The sequence below is a fragment of the Rhipicephalus microplus genome, chromosome 5 (genome assembly GCF_043290135.1).
Source record: "Rhipicephalus microplus isolate Deutch F79 chromosome 5, USDA_Rmic, whole genome shotgun sequence".
Lineage (NCBI taxonomy): Eukaryota > Metazoa > Arthropoda > Arachnida > Ixodida > Ixodidae > Rhipicephalus > Rhipicephalus microplus.
The window spans coordinates 21,303,044-21,322,134 of record NC_134704.1 but is presented as its reverse complement, the minus strand read 5'-3'; the positions used below and the strand labels follow the sequence as shown (position 1 = coordinate 21,322,134).

Genomic DNA, 19,091 nt, shown 5'->3' with positions numbered 1-19,091 from the left:
CGCTGCACTTGGGTAACATACAAAACAGCTTTGGCCTGATCGCTTTTACCGATCATCGCCGAAAGTCCCCGACAATCTGCTGCAGCTTCACGTTTACCAGGTGATCAAAGCTGGGCATCAAAAGCTTCCCACTTTCAAGCGTTTTCTGGGCTTCCAAAAGTGGGCCGAGTGCATCTCTCATGAAGATTGCCTTCGCATAAACAACTTTTTTTTCAGAAAGTATCCCTCGAATAGCTTCCGCTTTGCTGCTATCATGCGAGCTTTCAGCAAGTTCTGTTAACGAGCTCCACATTTCTACGACTACCACAAGTGCTTTGTAGAAGCTTTGCCATCGATTCGGGACAACAGAAGGTGGCTTCTTAATGTCAGGTCCAAAGAGGCCATTAGAAGAACAAATTTCAGTGTACTTTTGGTAAAGCTTGTTAGCGTGCTTAAATAACGCTCCAAACTTGATCACTACGGATCGAACATCAGACATGCATGGTAAAGAAATGGCATGGTCAACACTCACATGAATAAGGTGTGCTATATCTTTCACATGCAAGATTTGGATCCCTTCAGCCTGACAGATTTCTCGAACCGTCTTTCGCATGTACTCCGCTCAGTCTGTGGCTACTGCCACAACGTCTTTCCACGTCTTGCCAACCGTCAAGAGTGCCTTGCTAACTGCGCTGGCCACCGTGTAACTGTTCGATGCATTTACCCTGTCGACGTCGACCAGAACAACGTGCTTCTTCACGTTTTTCTGGCTATAGTAGCACAGGAGAGTGTTGATGGTAGGCACACCAGTGATGTCTGGGGATTCATCGACGATGACGCTCACTTTCACATCTCGCATATCATCGCGGATTTTCTCCATGTCCTTGTCAAAAGCTTCTTTCAGGTATTTCAGCCGAAGTCTTTGTCCTGTTGGCATGGTCTTTGTGGCCTTGCAGTATTTGCGTGCGAAGTCTCCCAGCGGTCCGTCCGCCTGATGCATGCTTATTCCGCTGTACGCTAGGGCACGAACGTCATGGATAACGCCGTCCGCTTCAGTTTCTTTCGCACGCTGTCTACAGGACATATCAAAAAGCGTCTGCTGAGATGTTCCCGCAGTCTCAGCTTCCTTGGAAGCCATCTTGAACTTCTTATGACGAGATGACATTAGATGCTCACAAATTCGGTCGTAGGGCTTCTTCGCTGGATCGGTGACCATCTCGGTGTTGCAATATTTGCACACTAAAGTGCGGGTGCCTTCACTGTCTTTCGTTGCAATCTGGAGATCTTCATGTTCTTTACACCAGTCATCCAGTGTCTTTCGTTTTCTTCCCATCTCCACGCTGAAGTTTCCGGTGCCGCCTTATGTCCGCGACGGTGGTTTTGTGCTCACAAGACGCGCCTGGTAATGCTAAGTGAGGATGGCGATATGCGTCTCATCTAGTGTCGCGCGAGAGAGTGAGGGGCATTCGCGCGGGGTTGGACGCTGGGGAAGAGTATGGCTGGCTTCTTTGTCGCTCAATCTCTCCCCCACCGACTGGTCACCCGTCCCTTCCGCGTGAAATTCTTGGAAGCAGGTGCACATACCCGAGACTAATCTGCAGTGAGCAAAGGGGCAGATTTCTTTGCTTTTCTTTCACCCTAAATTTGTTCACAATGTACTCGAAGCGTGGCCGGCCTCAAACGTGTTTCCCGCTTTTTTCTGCAAGCATTTTTTTAGGGGGGGGGGGGGGGGGGTTGCATGTACGCTCTTACGCATGTGCGTGCAGAGGAGAAAGGGGATGTAAAGATTAGAGAGGAGAAAGGGGTGACAAAGGAGACAGGTAGTGGTGAGAAGGGGAACAGCATCAACACGAGTTAGCAGCAACTCACGATTGTGCAGATCGCTACAGGGAGGTTTATTCGGGGAGAAATCGGGTTTAACCCGATTCTCCTGAAACTTGTTCGGGGTGCAAGAATCGGGTAAAATCGGGTTTTACCCGAAAACGAACAACCCTAAGTATACGGTAACATGTCCCGAGCTGTATACTGCAGGCATGAGGATGAGAACTTGCTTGTGCTTGTCCCGGTGACGCAATGGTCAATTTTTTTAGACGTCTTGACAAGGTGTATTCGTGGTAGGGCAGCAAGTTCTTCCAAAAAGAGTTAGTTGGGGCCCATTTAGTTGTAATTGCTTATTTACGCAACACCAATACCCTATTGCATATTTTAGGTAGGTGGCTTCCCACACAACCATGATTCGAAATGTCAAGTCCTGGCCATTTACGCAAAGGTTCAGATTAGAATGCTCAGAAAAAGTGTTTCAACATGGGACAACAAACTTTTAGTTCATATGTGTAGTATTTACATTAATAGCAAAAAAGTACTAATTGACAAAAAGGAAACCACCGGGCTCCTTTCTCAGATGAGAGGCGCTCCGCAATTTTTGGTGTGGCACTTCTATTTTATTCACGAGTTTTATTAGGACTATAGATATATAGCCAGATCTTTTCAATGAAAACTGCTTCACTAAACAGTAAAAACTGCATGAGAAAGCATAAATGAGCTAGCAATGACTAATGAAATTGCTTGTCAAAAGGCAGGTTTGATGCAGCAAAATCGTCAAAAAAAAAAAGGCTTTCGTGACTGCTTCAGCTAATGCAGTTTCATATATAGCAGCAACCAGATGAAAAAAAATTTAAGCGACATCAAGAATAGTCTCAGCAACCCAAATTTTAAAAGTATTACAAGATTACAACTGCTTTATGAGTGATGTGGAACTGCTGAAAGAGAATCCAAATTACCAAGCACGTTCCAACACTCTGGCACCATCTAATATTACACGCGAAAGTTATTTCACTTTGGACCATGCAGCCAACCAGACCAGTAAAATACTCAGTCATCAATACCTTCATGCTGTCTCCTTAATTTGCTTGAACCATTGACTATTAATGCAATTCATGGATCAAAGAGTGCAAAATGTTTGATTTATGCAGTAGGATCTACACACCGCGAGACAAGAAGTTTACCCACAACTTTAAGGACAATGAAACTTTCTGGGTTTTTCATGGCAAAACCAGGGTAGGAATGTGAGGCATGCCGCTGCGGAGGCCTTTGATAACGCACACCCATATCGAAGTATACATGGATTGTTATAGATTTAGCCTTTATCAAAATAATGTCCACGAGATGAGGAATTCAATTTACACTCTTTAGCTTAACAATGCAAAACCTTAGTCACTAAGCCAGGTTCAAGGATATTCATTACCAAAATAATTTGGCTGTTCTGTACATGCTTCTAGCCACAAGCCTTCGACACAGACAACAAAGTGCACAGACACTTCATCTTTTATTTCTTTGTTTTGTGTACTGAAAATACATCAATGCTCACAGCTCAAAAAGCGAGCAGTTCAAGTATAAATTGAAAAATAGACTTCGACGATTTGCTGACAAGGCATGTGAAGCACTGCCGGCATCACAACTTCAAGCTCAATTCCTTGACTTTCGTACATTTAAAAGCAAACCAAAGTTCTTTGTGAAAAATTCTTATTCCTATAAATGTACAAAAACATTTGTAAAAAAAGACAATGTCATACGTGGCTCAAAAAAAATGCAGCAATCAGGTACGTCTACCTTAAGTCCATTTTCGTTCCTCGCCTACGAAAATCCTCTCACCGATGTTGCAATGGCACAATATTAATACAAACTGCGTAGTGCTGGGTTCTTACGAAATCAATGTACGGAAATGATGCATTTACGAAAAGTTGCCATTCACAGGCACATCCTGAGGTTCACATCAAGATTGGTAAGTTGCTTGAACTTTCTGAAGCAGAGCATCACATGTCTTCTTTGCATCTCCAAGAAGCATGTTTGTGTTCTCCTTGTAGAAGATTGGGTTGTCGACGGCTGCGTAGCCAACACCTAGACTCCTCTTCATAACAATCACCTACGTGAAGGAGGTAAAAGCATACATATATTGATTGCAATGCCATCTAAGCTGGCACAACATTTCTCCAAACCCTTACAAACATCAAGTACACTGTTCACTAGATTGGGTAAACACGTGGCACTATGAAAGCACTACCTGACATCACAAACTATTTTCAATAACTTTACCTTCTTTGAATTCCAGACCCTCAGAACTGGCATTCCAGCGATTATAGAGTTTGGATCCTCCTCAGCTGCAGAATTTACGGTGTCATTGGCACCAATGACAAGGACAAGGTCTGTCTTCGGAAAGTCCTCGTTGATCTCGTCCATTTCCAAGACAATATCGTAGGGCACACCAGCCTCAGCTAGGAGGACATTCAACTGGCCTGGCATACGGCCTGCATGGCAAAAAGAAACAAACATATGTATCGGGTTGTCCCACTGTTAGCAATGGTAAAGTGGCCACACACATGATTGCAAAACCAACATGTTGCATGGTGTAACAGGGTACGCACCGTATAAACATGCTGCAGATATAGTCATTCATATCCTAGTTCAGTACTGCATTGCCACATCCCACTCAGTGTGGAAAACCACATACAACCCAGTCGCAACATAAATGCCTATTGTGTTAATCCGCGTTCATGGATTCACACTTTGTTCAAACTTGTTTGTGACTTGGTTCACAGAAATGCACATTCAGTGTGCGACATGAAGATGAAACTATTCTGCAAGTAATGAAAAGCACGAGTGAAAAGCGTGAAAAGCATGCTAGGCGATTCTCATCGAAGTGAATAGCCTCTGTAATAGTTCTTTACAATGCTCGTCTCATGTTTTCTGTTAATTAAAAAAATTTAAAATGCCAGGCCTGCGCGGAAGGCACAGCACAGTCACAGCGAAAGCTCGAAGCGCGGCCTTTCAGAGCCTCTTCCAAACACTCGTTGAGTAACTACTGCAAGCACACTTGCTTAACACTCACTATGGCATTACAGTAAAAGCTCGTTAATTCGACACCTGTTAATTAGCAAATTCGGATAATTCGAACGGCTCTATTGGTCCCGGCCGAAGTGCATGTTAATCTATGGGACCAAACCTTCGTTATTTCGTCGGAATTCGGCTCCTCACCGCTTAATTCGGACAAATGCTGATGGCTGCTGCTACACAAAAGTGTGATAAAGCAGCGCTGACACCACTGGAGTGAAACCGAAACCTGAATGGCATCGCCATCATCATCAACAAGTGGGGGCGATCGCAGCGTCGCCGAACGTCGGCGTCTTCTTTCTTCTCCACTCAGCGCCTCCGACGCCATTTTCCCTTGTCCCTTGTGTTGTCGTGTCGGAACCATCTCTTCTTGCGGAGTTCTCCTTTTCTTCCATTGTGACCGTATTTGCATGCCACCACCATCGTGCGCTACAGTGATGGCAACGCCGGAAAAGCGGCAGAACTACGACGCGAAGAACTTGGCGTCTAAAGTGGAAATTTTGGAAGCACTGAAGAACGGCGAATCGCGACAGCAGGTTATGACCAAGTACAACGTGAAGCGGAGCACGTTGGGAACGTACGTGAAAAATGAACAACAGATTCGACCAGCCTTCGAAAGCGAGAAGTTTCATGCCTCTAGAAAGCGGTTGCGAACCGCAGCTCATCCCCAGCTCGAAGAAGCTTTGCTCCGGTGAATTACTGACTGTCGCAACGCGCATCTGCTTTTGAGCGGACCTCTCATCATGGCGCAAGGTGAGAAGTACGCTGCAATGATGAACATTGAATCGTTCAAAGCGTCAGAAGGGTGGTTTGCGAGGTTTCGAGAGAGACACGAACTTCTCTTCAGGAGTGTGTGCGGCGAAAAGGCCAGTATTGACGAAAGCGTGACCACCGAGTGGAGAAATGTGAAGCTGGTGGAGCACACCGCCGCATATGAACCACGTGACGTGTTCAATGCAGATGAAACTGCTCTATTTTTCAGAGCTCTGCCCGACAAGACGGTGACTTTCAAAGGGGATGCTTGCATTGGTGGCAAGAAGTGCAAGCAAAGGATAACTGTGCTTCTTGCCGCCAATATGACTGGCACGGAGCGCTTGCCGCTACTTGTCGTCGGGAAGGCGCTTAAGCCACGTTGTTTTAAGGACGTCAAAAGCCTTCCTGTCGAGTACACAGCGAACAGGAAGGCATGGATGACATCGGACATTTTTCGCGGCTGGCTGCAGCAGTTGGACCGGCACTTCACATCGAAGGACCGCAAGATAATTATGGTTGTTGACAACAGCAGTGCCCATAACTGTACAGTGAAACTGAAGAGTATCAAAGTAGTTTTTTTGCCGCCCAACACTACGTCTGCTCTTCAGCCGATGGACCAGGGTATCATTCACTACGTAAAGTCGAAGTACCGCAAGCACCTGCTAGAGCGAATGATCCTATGCTCAAAAGCTGGAAAGTTGTATCAAGTGGACTTACTCGGTGCAGTGCACATCATCGCCAACGTGTGGAAAAACACTCCGCCGCAAGTCATCGCCAACTGTTTTCGGCACAGCGGTTTTGTGAGGCCCGAGCATGCAGCAGTAGCTGACGATGGCATCGAGGAGGTGTCAGCCGAGTGCACCGACGATGACTGCCCGACTTTCGATGCTGTCCTTCCCACAGATGTGACCTTTCAGGACTACATCGCGATTGATCATGGCGTCGCCACGAGTGGTCTCCTGACCGATCAAGAGATTATTAATGATGTCACGGGCGCCCATGAAGACCACGATTCCGACGAAGAATCATGCGAGGAGATACAGCCGCGACCTCATCGCACCTCACGTCTCGGAGGCGCTGTTAATATTAGAGGACGCTTGCCTGAACACTCCCCACAGCTTGCGTGCTGTTGGCCATTTGGAACAGTTAAGAAAAATTGTGATGTCAGCCGGAATCTGTCAGCCGGAAAATTGTGATGTCAGCCGGAAAAACGCAGACAATTACAAAATACTTCAACAAATAAAGGTATGCTTCTGCAGCTTGATTTTAAATGTTTTCCCTGTTCATTCGTCAATTCGGCATTCGGTTAATTCGGACAGTTTTTCCGGTCCCGTGAAATCCAAATTAACGAGCTTTTACTGTAATAATAAAATTTTTTGGGTAGTGGGCCGCCATTCCCTATGCTATTTTTCATCATTCTTCTGAAAGGCGTGGTATCCGCTAAACACTTGCAAGGAATTTTTTGCCAATTGTTCATGCAGTGGCTGATGATGATGAGGAATTATACCTGAAGTGGTTATGTGCCACAGTTAATAGGTGAACAAGAGCAAGCTTTTGTTATGGGTTGGAGTATTAGACCACCAACTCGTTACACTATTCGCATTGTGCGGCGACTGGTTGTTCTTTCACTGTTTTAAAAAGCTTTTTAAGTCATATTAATACGATTGCTTTTCTGACATCAAGCTTGCCTAAGGCAAGTCTGCTAACAAGTCCTAAGCTCCGGCATGGTTCAGTGGTAGAATACTGGGCTGGCACCCAGCAAACCCAGGTTCGAGACCCACTGTGTTATTGGTAAAACTTTTTTTTCCAATTTTGTGCAATGTAGTTACGGACACTGGGAGCGGCGCCGCGTGTCCCCCGAGTTGTGATCCCATAACAGCTTTCGCTGTAAAAAAGAAAAATACTGAAGACAACCTATCAGACCTTGAGCAAGATAATCAATACAGCCTGAGAGAAAGGGCACAAGATATGGTCATGACCCATGCCCACCTGTAGTGGGAGGCCATCCTTCTAGGGTGCACACTGAACTTGTCAAGAATTTAAAAGCTTATTCTATATTTCAGTGCAGCCAACAGAAACTACACATGATTTTTTTGGTAAAATGCTTAAGGTGGCAGCCCAGCATAACAGCTGGCTTAACAAAGAAGAGAAGCTTAACCACAGCACAATTCTCGGACTTTTCTGATGACCTTTCTGCCAAGACGCCGACCTTCATTGCACTGCCTAGAAGCAGTGCCAGAAGCCATGTTGGGCAGAAACGGTCACCACCCAATTTTAGCGCTGAATTTTCTCAATATTTTGCGAGGCATATAAGCGACAAAATACGGTACTTGAACATGCACACAAACTTCTGTCTCACCAGCAACAGGGTGAATTCCGAAGCGCACATTCTTGCCAGCTGCCTGCAGAGTCTTGACCATCTCGGCCAGTGGGTACTGGGCCTTGGCAACACAGAGGCCATAGCCGGGAGTGATTATGATGTTTTTGGCCTCACGGATCATGGATACGGCCTCATCCACGTTGCACTCAGTGTGAGTGCCCGTGATGGCCATCGGCTTGCCCCCACCAGTGCTTGACGTGCCGTAGCCACCAAGGATGACGTTGGGAAGTGACCGGTTCATAGCCTGCGAAGCAAAACGACAGTACAGTTCATCACATAAGCAATACAGGGGTTCAAGCAATGGCAATGAACAAAACATAACCAATGTATAATTCACTACGAAAGCACTTCCTACAAAATTTAAATCAACATAAATTTGAATATCAATTTATTATATTACATCATAAAAAATAAGGTAAATCCACCTAGCCTCTGCCCTAGCTAAAACTTTGTTGCAGGTATTGATTTGTATTGTTAGTGTGAGGTATTAGCCACTGAGCCCCGAAGAAGCACTCAACTTTGTTGAAAGTACAGTGGAACAATGATTATTCGACTTTCAGGGGACCACACAAAACTGTCGTGTTATTCTGGCACGTCTTATAATCGAAAAACTAAAATTATAGGCAGTGACACTCAGCCTTGCCAAAAAACAACAACAAACGAACAGGTATAGGCCACCTGATTAAGCCCACAGCACGACCTTGTGCCTCTGCATGCAAGGAAAGTAGATTAAATTATTCTTGCCAGTGGCAGCTAATGGCAGCACTACTTAGTTCGAGGAGATGTGAGTGAATTTTCGTTCTCAATTTAAAAAAAAACCAATCCAACGCGCATCTTTGTGCCGATAAACGAGAGTCCGAAAATTGCCTACGCATGAAAACGAAACCAAAACCACACTGCCAACAGCCTTTCGTCAGAGGAGTCCGACACAGTGTGATCACTATCACATAATGGCAACGGACCATGAGTTTGCGTAGAACATACTTTTCTGAAATTAACTAGAGGGGACTCTGAAGCTGGGATTGTTCATAGGAATGATGGGTAGTATAGATATATTTGCCTTGTCTTCGTACTTGCGGGCCTCAAATCCCACTTGTGGCTTCGTTTATTTCTGTGTTTCGGTTTCGTTTCGAAGGAAGCAATGAACCCTTTTGAACTTCGTGACCAGATTTGAAATGGTAAGCCTAAGTGATTAAGGTGGTGAAGCACAATCACTGAACATTCAATGATTTTTGTTTCATGACAAAACAGCTTCAAGCCACATGAACAGAAAGAGAGCTAGAAGTACGAAGATACAAATCGGTCTACTACCCATCAATCCCATGCTCGCTGCAGCGCCGTGCATTGCAGCTCCCATAGACTCCAGTGCGAGTTCCCTCTAATGTATTTATAGGAAATTCTGGCGCAGAATGCTTTCGTGTGCGACTGAGCTGTGCACGTTGAAATTTGTTGGCTTGTGAAGTGCAACAAGTGATGTCCCGCTGTTATAATGAACGTTGACATTAGATGAAAGTAATTATGCACATTAAAAACAGCAGCGTCCCGCCTTTATGCATGTGCAAGCATGTGACTGCGAGTGCTACAAACGCAGGAAATCAGCTGTATGTCGACTTGAAAAAAATTTCCATGGACCGAGAACGTGAAAATATCAGCTTTTTCGCCAGCTGAAGCTACTCTATGTGGATAGAGCTTGACTATGAGTATGTACGCATGCGACTGCGGCGTATGTAGAAGCGCATGAACTTTCAAGGAAATAAATTTTACATTCTAGGAAAACATCCTCTGTGTTGACTTTTCTATTTATCAACCCAGAGGAACGCAAGTTCATATTTTGCACTCTTGAATATTTGGACGATGTTTCATTAGAATAAAAGTGTTTTTCTTTTGGGCAGAATCTGAAAGTCGTAACATGCAGAGTCGACGTAAAACTGCATCGTATAACCAAGGTTTTTATTTCATCACTTGTATGGAGATTTCGCGGGGACAAAATCAATTCATCGTAAAATGCAGGCCGTTGTGAAACCGGGGACGTATAGTAATCGAAGTTCCACAGTATTACCATTTCTTTCTGTAGGATTGAAGCTATGCTTCTAATTTAGCTTCAAATAAAATGAAAACGTTATGTAACATGCACTAGTAGCATAGTACACTGTAGAATCTTTTTTTTTTTTAATATTGAATACCCCGTCATAACCGGGAATTGAACTTGCAATCTCACATTCAGTAGCTGAATAACTGATCAGACCATGAACACTCTGCAAAGTCACCGTAAATGAAATAACAGAAGTACCGTACACTGAACAGAGCAGCTCAGAGCAAGACTAACAAATTCTTGGAGAAGAAAATGGCTTTAGATTCATGAATGCACCGACCTTGATTGATTTGTGAGGTTTAACGTCCCAAAACCACCATTTGATTATGAGAGACGCCGTAGTGTAGGGTTCCGGAAATTTTGACCACTTAGGGTTCTTTAACGTGCACCCAAATATGAGAACATGGGCCTACAACATTTCCACCTCCATCGGAAATGCAGCCGCCGCAGTCGGGAATCGAACCCACGACCTGCGGGTCAGCAGCCGAGTACCTTAGCCACTAGACCACCGCGGCGGGGTCCATGAATGCACCGACCTTGCACATGATGTAGGAAAGGATGGCACCAGATGAACCAATGAGAGCACCCACGATGGTCATGAGGTTGTTGTTGAGCATGAAGCCCTCGGCACAGAGGGCCCAGCCAGAGTAGCTGTTTAGCACTGTGATCACCACAGGCATGTCAGCACCTGAAAGTCAACATGCACACACAATATTATACGATGCCTTCTAATGTATCATAAATGCCACAGCAAATTTTATCTACCACAGGTCTTGACCAGAGTCAAGACCTGTGGACCGAAACTTTGATCACTGATCAACCATGCTCTTCCATTTTACTGCCGACACATCGTATTCTATTGTGCACAGACTGCCCAAAACTCGCAACTAATGTTGGAGTGAAAGGTTGCGAGGTGGCTTCATCACAATGCAAAAAAGCGGCAGAGACGGCGATGATGGTTGAAACTGAAAGGTGACGAGGATGTGACAATGGTGAATGAAAGCAAGTGGCAAGAAAGTTTTGTTTTTGAAATGTTCGAGCATATTAAGTGCGGTCGTTTGTAGTAGAGCCCGCTTAAAACAAACCTGGGCGTGACGCGGCATCCGTTTGCTGCGTCCCAAAGTTCATAGTAAATGAAACCCAGCTTTAAAAGACCTTCCACAAGAAATTTCGTGACACTCTCACAAAAAAGTTCGTGACGCTTCCCCAACCAAGTCTGTAATGCACATGTTTCGAAGAGCAGAAGCAATAAGGATGATCTAGAGTTTATTTAAAGTAGCAGCTTGCTCTTTGCTGAGGCATGTGGCACATACAAGCTGCCTGAGGCTATTAATGTGGCCAATCACAACAAGTAAGCTTGTGGGCACTGACTCCAAAGTTTCATCGTTCTCGCTATCAGATTCTTATGACATTGTAAACCCAGTTCCATTCATCATGGAGGTTTGATATTCAAACTCTTTTCACGCAGCCTCTGTATTAAGATCAAATAAACAGATCAAAGCAGGGTGGTGTAGCCAATGAAATGCTCTCACAACTGCAAAACAAAACAAAGTTTACCTCCAATGGCTGATGTAAGAGTGAATCCCATGAGTGTGGAAAGGGCGGCAGTGGTTCCGAGGCAGCCCAAACCGGCAGTGAGGCTGTCATCCATGAAGTAGTAGGCCATGGCAGCTACGTTGGCTGCCAGGAGACCACTGTTGAGCACGTGACGGCCAGGGAGCAGAAGAGGAGCAGAGTTCAGAAGCCCTGCACACGAGTGCCAGAATAAGCCCTATGAGCCAGAGTAAATGACGTGTTGGTATATTAAAAAAAATTTTTAGTGGCGAAGCTCTTTATGGCGTGGCTTGTGCGTCCCCGTTGTGAGTAATCCCCCTCGTTAATTGTTGAACCGACCATAGAGGGCAGTACTTGTACTATACACTGAAAAATGCAAATGGTACGACACTAGAGGGCGTTACTTGGAGAAAAGAAGGATTGACGTCACATGTACAGAAGGAGAGAGAGACGATCAAGCGACAACGATCGCATGTTCTTTGGCGGCGCCATACGCCGGGAGGGGGGGGGGCTCTATAGTACAATAAAAGCGCCATTTTGGTGCGCGTGCACTAAGAGTCTCGGCGACAGAGGATGAACAAGGCGGTTGAGCAACTGCGGCTCGCGCCGAAGAAAGGGACCCCGATGTGCGGGCGCTCGAGGCAGAAGCGCGCCACAAGGACCCTGCAGTACGACAACGGGAGGCCGAAGCAGCGCAGCAGCGGCGTGCGAACCCAGCTTCGCCCTACTTTCCATCATTCACCTCGTGGATATGCTGTCATTTTTTTAGTACTCTACATTATTTCACATATTGTTAACTGCACTAGTTTTTCTAGCCAAGAAAAATTTGAATTAGTGAGCCTTAACTGTGCTTGCAAGAAAGGCCTACCAGTTCGGTGTTTATTTCCTTGTGCCGATCGTTGAGGACATACCTTGAAGCTTTCCGTAGGCAACAAGAGAACCGCTGAAGGTGACACCACCGATGTAGGTGCCCAGGAAAAGAGCAGTCTTGATCACATTCGCTGCTTCATCGGTTGCGAAGGTAGGGTAATCGACCATGTATGTGGCAAAACATGTGAGTACAGCTGCCAGTCCTACTAAGCTGTGGAAGGCTGCTACTAGCTGTGGAAGGTCAGTGATCTCAATCTTCTTTGCCACCAGCAGGCCGATACCAGCACCTGACATGCACAAGGGAAGAAGAAACGATAAACACCTCACAAAACGATGTCAATAACGTGACAAGTTTAACAAAATACTGGGATGAAATGTCATACCTTAAAGAGACACTGACACAAAAATTTTGGCCTTACGTTTTTTGCAGCAATGTGTTGCTAGAGGCCTGGTTGATTGATTGATTTATTGATATGTGAAGTTTAATGTTCCAAAACCACCATATGATTATGAGAGAGCTGTAGTGGAGGGCTCCAAAAATTTCGGCCACCTGGGGTTCTTTGACGTGCAGCCAAATCTGAGCACACAGGCCTACAGCATTTTTGCCTCCATCGAAAATGCAGCCGCCACAGCCAGAATTGGCCCGTGCAATCCACAGGCCAAAACAAGGACAGTTTCCTCTTGTGCAGGAAGAAGTTCTCATTTAGAGGCTCTATAATCCTGCCACTAAAAAGAAGGCCAGCAGCGATTGAACAGAGAGTTTCCCTGATACCGTAATGCTAAATTTTGGCTGTTATAACTACTGTGACTTGTTTTCTACCATATAATAAACCCTCCTCCAAATCTGTGTCACCTTTTGAGAAAAAAAGCAAAACAGTAATAGTCCTCGATGCAACCGCGGCAGAAGAAAAATAGCGGCTTGATGTCGTCATAACTAGTTGCAACGGGGTCACGTAAGGAAAGTAGGGGTGGTTCACCAAGGGTCATATTTGAGGGTGTCAGTAGCGTGAGCGAGTAGATCACTCAGGCAAACTTCAAAATTAAATTGAACTACCTTCCAAGCTATATTGGCTGTTGATATTTTGCAGGTTAAATTATCGTGAACATGTGTATGTCATCTGCAAGCTATCCTGGCTGCGAAGTCTTGTGTCGGAATCCCTTTAACCCATTTGTATCTAATAGAGCTTGAAATACAGTGCAATAAAGCAAAGCATTACTGAGCAACGATCTAGCTACATCACCTTTGAGGGACAGCTCTCAAGACCTACGCATGAGCTACACATGCAAGTGCAAATTGTGACAATGGCAGAATATTCCATTCACATCTGTTGAACACGTTCGACACTTCTCATGTCTACATTGACTACAGAAGCACAGTAGACTACAAAAACTCGAAACTTGAAGTCACCAGGAGAACGTGTTTCATCAGTAGTTCTGCTGACAGAGAAATAAACCGGGATGCATATTCCAAGCACAAAACCAATCATTAGAGCCAGTTGTTCCATTTAACAAAGTGGCATTGAGGAGATTTCCATTTACTAAAGATCTGCTGCATACTGCTAAAAAACACATGTAAATGTTTAAGATCATGAAGGTAACACACAGAAAACTATTCAGTTTTTGATGTGTTACCTTTTCCTACACTCACCTGCACCCATGCAAGCGGCCACTTGAGTGGCCAGCTCTGGTGTCAAGTCCATGGCACCGAGAGTGGCTGCTATTCCTCCCGAGACGCCCACCATGCCCAAAGCATTTCCCAGACGACTTGTTTTCTGAGAGGATAGGCCTGCCAGGGCACCAACACAGCAGAGAGACGAGCCCAGGTACATCATCTGCTCCAAGTCCGTGCAACCCTGAGACACAGCTGTGCTGTATGCACCTAGGAATGCCAGGGCTAGAAAAGGGAACAGAAATAAGATGCGTAACAAGCAGAGGGGATATAGGATAAGGCGTTGACAGGCTCGCAGCAACAAAAAAAATTTGAGCATGTTTCGTACTGCTACATTTGTGAGAAATTTTGTATTTTCCACTTTTGCCAGGCAATAAAGTGCTGCAGAATCTCAAAAGCAGTGCTGTGTAATTGCCGTGCTCTTCTGATTTGACTTCACAATGAAACGAGTGGTGCATTGAAGGCAGACCACTTGGACTGATGCACTTGGCATCGCAGCAGACTAAACATTAAGTGTTTCTCACTTAATACCGTTCTGTTATTTCCGTAAAAAGAGAATGCATACTTTTTAGGCTTGTGCGAATATTCCGATGCTTCGATTATTCGAACGAATAGAAGAGTATTCGAATTCGCTTGGATTCTAATTTAAATTATTGAAAATTTCGAAGTATTTGCAATGAACAAATAGATGTATATCAATCCGCATGTAGCTGCCTGTAAAAGTTGTTTCACTTCAGTGTAGAAATGCTGAGCCGTGAAAGCACCTGTCCCGGGGAAAACCGCTTTGCCGCGAAGCCCGACTTCAAATTTAAGGGGCTCTGCAACACTTTTTTAGCATGGACAGAAAACGCTGCCGCTCTGTGGTCGAGCCGAGAACCCGCGAGCCAAATATTATAGCACGGCACGTGCCTGCAATTCACATTAAATCCTCAAAGTCAGTTAAAAATCGCTCAACTCCTTGGGCAAATAACGCCACAAGCTCAATAAATCAATCGACGCAGCCGTTGTATCGGCCATTGCCTGATTTGAGCATGGCGCACTCGGTCGTTACTGGGGCCGCCACGAGAGGCCGCCACTTGTACAGGCGTACGTGCATGATCCCCATGAGAAGCAGCATACATGAAAAAACAAAAAGACAAAAACAGGAGACAGTGAGAAAGAAAGTGCTCAAGGGCCACGAGGCGTGTGTGATGTATTTTCTTTCCCCATGCCATCCCTCAATGTTTAGCCTCCAGCACTTTTGTCGGGTCGAGGAGAGAGAATGCAATTGTAGCGTGCAACAAATCTTTGCAACTCCGCTTGTACTGGATGGATTCTAAAAATTTTTGCTGCAGGGAATTCTGGAGGCAATAAGCTTCTTCAATGAATTCATTTCATGGCTACTTAAAAAAGTGTTGCAGGACCTATTTGAATGAACATATTAGCCTCAAATCGATTCAACATTTTAAGCTGAAAAGCTTACGACGGCTTGTATACTCCAATATAAATTCTAAAATATTACATATTTTACAGGTTATCACTCGCATCATACTAAAAGTCAGCTCCTGTTACTATTCAAAGTTGTTCTGACTTCCTTTCAAAAATGGCATTTGCATAGAGGCCATAATTTCAATAAAAAACATACTGCGCAGGTTAGTTACGTCATGATACATATGCCCCTTTTTTTATATGCCATACGTATATACTATTCCAATTCAATCCGAAATTATTTGACCAAAATCACTATTCGCTTCAAATGAAAAATTCACTATTCACACAAGCCTAGTACTTTCGAGAGCAAAACATGAATGTTTGTTTTCAAGCGTTACAAAAAATAAGTTATTATATCTCAATGCCAAATGGGCAGTCAGGGAAAGAAGTTTATTTGATCTTGAGACAACGCTCACTGCCCCCTTATAAGGCGACATCGGTGGGCCGCACCCACGATGGCATGCCAAGTCTGGAATACCATGGCAGAGGAATGCATACTTCTGTGTTTACCTTAAATTTGTCTAGGTTTTACTTCCACCTCATGGTCATGAAAAATTTTTGCAACAAAATTTACATTAACAAGAATGAACCAACTTTCACTTCAATATATCTTCATATCACTTCGCTTTACACTTGGCAAACAAGCGTCGCAATTCTCAAGAACGTATTCCATCCGAAGCAGATCCGAAGCAGATCCGAAGCCTGCACTTCCCAGAATTCCCATGGGGGTACAAGCGCCGCCGAAGGAACCCGCGTGTACACTAGCGCCAGACACCCAGACAGGTTATATTGTATGAAACTATATGCACGAGACGAGACGAGCATAGTGACAGCAACAGATAAACGAGCTAGGGCATTATTTTGTATCATCAAATGGTTATACTATGTAGCTTCGCTGCTACGCACCGTTAAAAAAACATTTTTTGCAGCTACACATTTGCTGTAGACTCGTGCAAAACTGCAGCACAACAACTAAACTTTGGACTCTGGGTGCTTTAGGGGCCCTTTAAGTTGGTCAGTATTGTAGACAACTTCAGATGTCCACAGATTTGTCAGAACATAGCCTTACCAGGTATGGCATAAAGATAGTTGTGCTCCTTAGGGTCAGTTGGCCGACGAAACATGTCCAGCATGCGTTGGGTGACAAGGAAGCCACCAAAAATGTTGATGGTTGAAACGAAGGCCGCGCCCGCAGCTAAGGACTGTGGCAGCGTGCCTGGCATGACACCGCCACCCATCAACAGTAGCCCACCAACAGCCGTGATGCCAGAAACGGCATTGGTCACCGACATCAGTGGCGAGTGGAGAGCGGGCGTAACGCCCCACACTGTGTGATATCCTGCAATAAGCGAATAAACACCGCCTCTGATCAGACTTGTTGATTCAGAACTACAACTCAACCACATTTCGTGCTTCCGCAAAAAAATTTTGTCTTCAGCATTTAGCAAACCATTTGTATATTAATTATTTTTCCTATTCCTCAGAGACAAATTTAAAGCAAGGATCATTGTTGAAGCAAGAAAATTCAAGGTGACTCTAATCCTTGACTTGGTAGAGACATTTGCATCTCGGCATCCCTGTGCCCTGATGTATTTCTTTACTAAACTTGGCGTTTCATCCCACTGCCAAAGTGCATCTCTGAGGCCATGTTGAAAGAAGTACGTGGTCGAAATCTGCTCCAGCAGATGCTGAAACGATTCCCGCTGCTCACAAGAAAACCGGCTGCTCCTTATTGAAGTCATTTAGTTCATCTTCATTATTTATCCTGACAGTTAAATAACCTTTATCTTTAATCTTAAGTAAACTTATGCTCTCATACTATACATATACAATATAACTTAACTTTGACTAGAATTCTCGATTTCATAACAGTGTTACTTTTTTACAAGACATTTTCTGAGTATTTGGTAAATTGGAAGTAACTGCTCGACCGGATGTGCTTTAAGAAGAAACGAGTGTAACTCGATGCTTGTGCCAGTATACAAAATGCTGACTGTGTCTACCAACACTCTCTTATAATTGCACACAAGGCCGCCCATACAAGTTAGAATAGCAGAGAATAAAGTTAGAGATGAATGTAAGGGTACTCTAATTAAATTTAGGCCACAAGTGAGCACAAAGTGGCACTCCCCAGTTTACCTAAACCCCTCATCCAGCTCTGAAGTAAAAAAGCATTGGATTGAAATGCAGCAGTTCAGAACTAGAGGTTCAAATGACAGGCATATTGGCTTAATTTTACCTTTATTCATACTAAAACTAAGTTTGATTAAACAATTCGCAGCTTACGCATTCTTAGTTAAAGGAGAAAGCTGTAAAACAGCCACCTCATTTTTTTTAAACATTCAGAAATCGGAAAGACAGGTACAGTCAAATCCTGCTGTAATGAAACTAATCGTGTATGTAAGAACAGTACTTTTGCGCGCAAACCTCGTTCAAAAAATTTTGTCATTGTAAAGGTCAATACCAACGTTCATAGATACTTTTTCAGTTCCGCAACTCCTCGGACCGCGCTTAGGGAGAAGGCGGCCAGTCGCCGCACCCGCCACGACAGCGCTGCAGTCGCGCCTTGCGCTAGGAGAGAGAGAGTCATATTCTAGCGCAAAAGGGTGTCGCTCGAGCCTTTGCGTGTACCCGAGTGAGAATTGTGCACAGTGTGCTTGGTGTTTACTCTCGATATTTAACAGAGGCCATGCGCTTTGATTCATGCGCGTTGTATGACTCACCAACTTGAAAAAAATTTGTACGCACTACGCAGGCATTCGTTTCGCGCACTGACAAAGTGCTCGCTTCACCCTGCGCCTTCCTGTGTCCATTGCATCAAGACCACATTAGTAGTTTACAATTCAGCAAGCTAAAAGAATATGAATTTTAAACTTTTAGCACTCGGGGTTATGTAACACGAGGACTTGGCAATTAGTTAATCTAGTGAGATGAATGAAGCAAAACTATCATCGTCTTGGAAAACGCATCATGAATTAATCGAAAACTGACGTACACATATCATTACAGCAATTACAGTGCATTCATTAGCCCAAAATAATATTTAGTCAAGAGAATAGTCCCATGCATAATATGTGCTACATCGCAAAAGCGACGTTTTTGTAAATCTTGCACTGTACCAATCGACATTACACATTTAAGCTGTTTCAAATCTCCAAGCAACTTACATTTTCTTTTTAATTTATTCAAACATGGTGAAAGGGATAACATATTACACAGTAAAAGCAAACACAGAAAATTGGGGTTCAAAATTTATAGCAGAACTTTAATTACACATATGTACATACGGCACACAATAGTCAGCAGGTTTTCTGAAAAGAAGTTTGCTAGACTAGCTGCGCCTTCTTGCACTCTTTCTGTGCCCAATCGGTACTGTTCTCCAAGCATTTGGCTCGTGCGAAGTACATACGAGCTGTTAAATAAAAGTAAATTCTTTG

At 44.4% G+C, this 19,091-nt stretch overlaps 1 protein-coding gene across 3 annotated transcripts in view; it reads right to left on the bottom strand.

Annotated features, from left to right (window-relative positions):
- Positions 1-3,285: 3,285 nt before the first annotated feature.
- Positions 3,286-19,091, bottom strand: part of LOC119174900 (NAD(P) transhydrogenase, mitochondrial) — a 33,263-nt gene continuing 17,457 nt past the window's right edge. For all 3 annotated transcript variants that reach the window (XM_075894955.1, XM_075894956.1, XM_037426026.2), the window contains 8 exons: positions 16,724-16,993; positions 14,164-14,409; positions 12,557-12,802; positions 11,649-11,837; positions 10,628-10,779; positions 7,979-8,243; positions 4,072-4,283; positions 3,286-3,901 (listed from right to left, as the gene is read on the bottom strand). In XM_075894955.1, the coding sequence (XP_075751070.1) occupies positions 3,752-3,901; positions 4,072-4,283; positions 7,979-8,243; positions 10,628-10,779; positions 11,649-11,837; positions 12,557-12,802; positions 14,164-14,409; positions 16,724-16,993 (1,730 nt within the window). In that variant the 3' untranslated portion in view covers positions 3,286-3,751. The remainder of the gene's footprint in view (positions 3,902-4,071; positions 4,284-7,978; positions 8,244-10,627; positions 10,780-11,648; positions 11,838-12,556; positions 12,803-14,163; positions 14,410-16,723; positions 16,994-19,091) is intronic.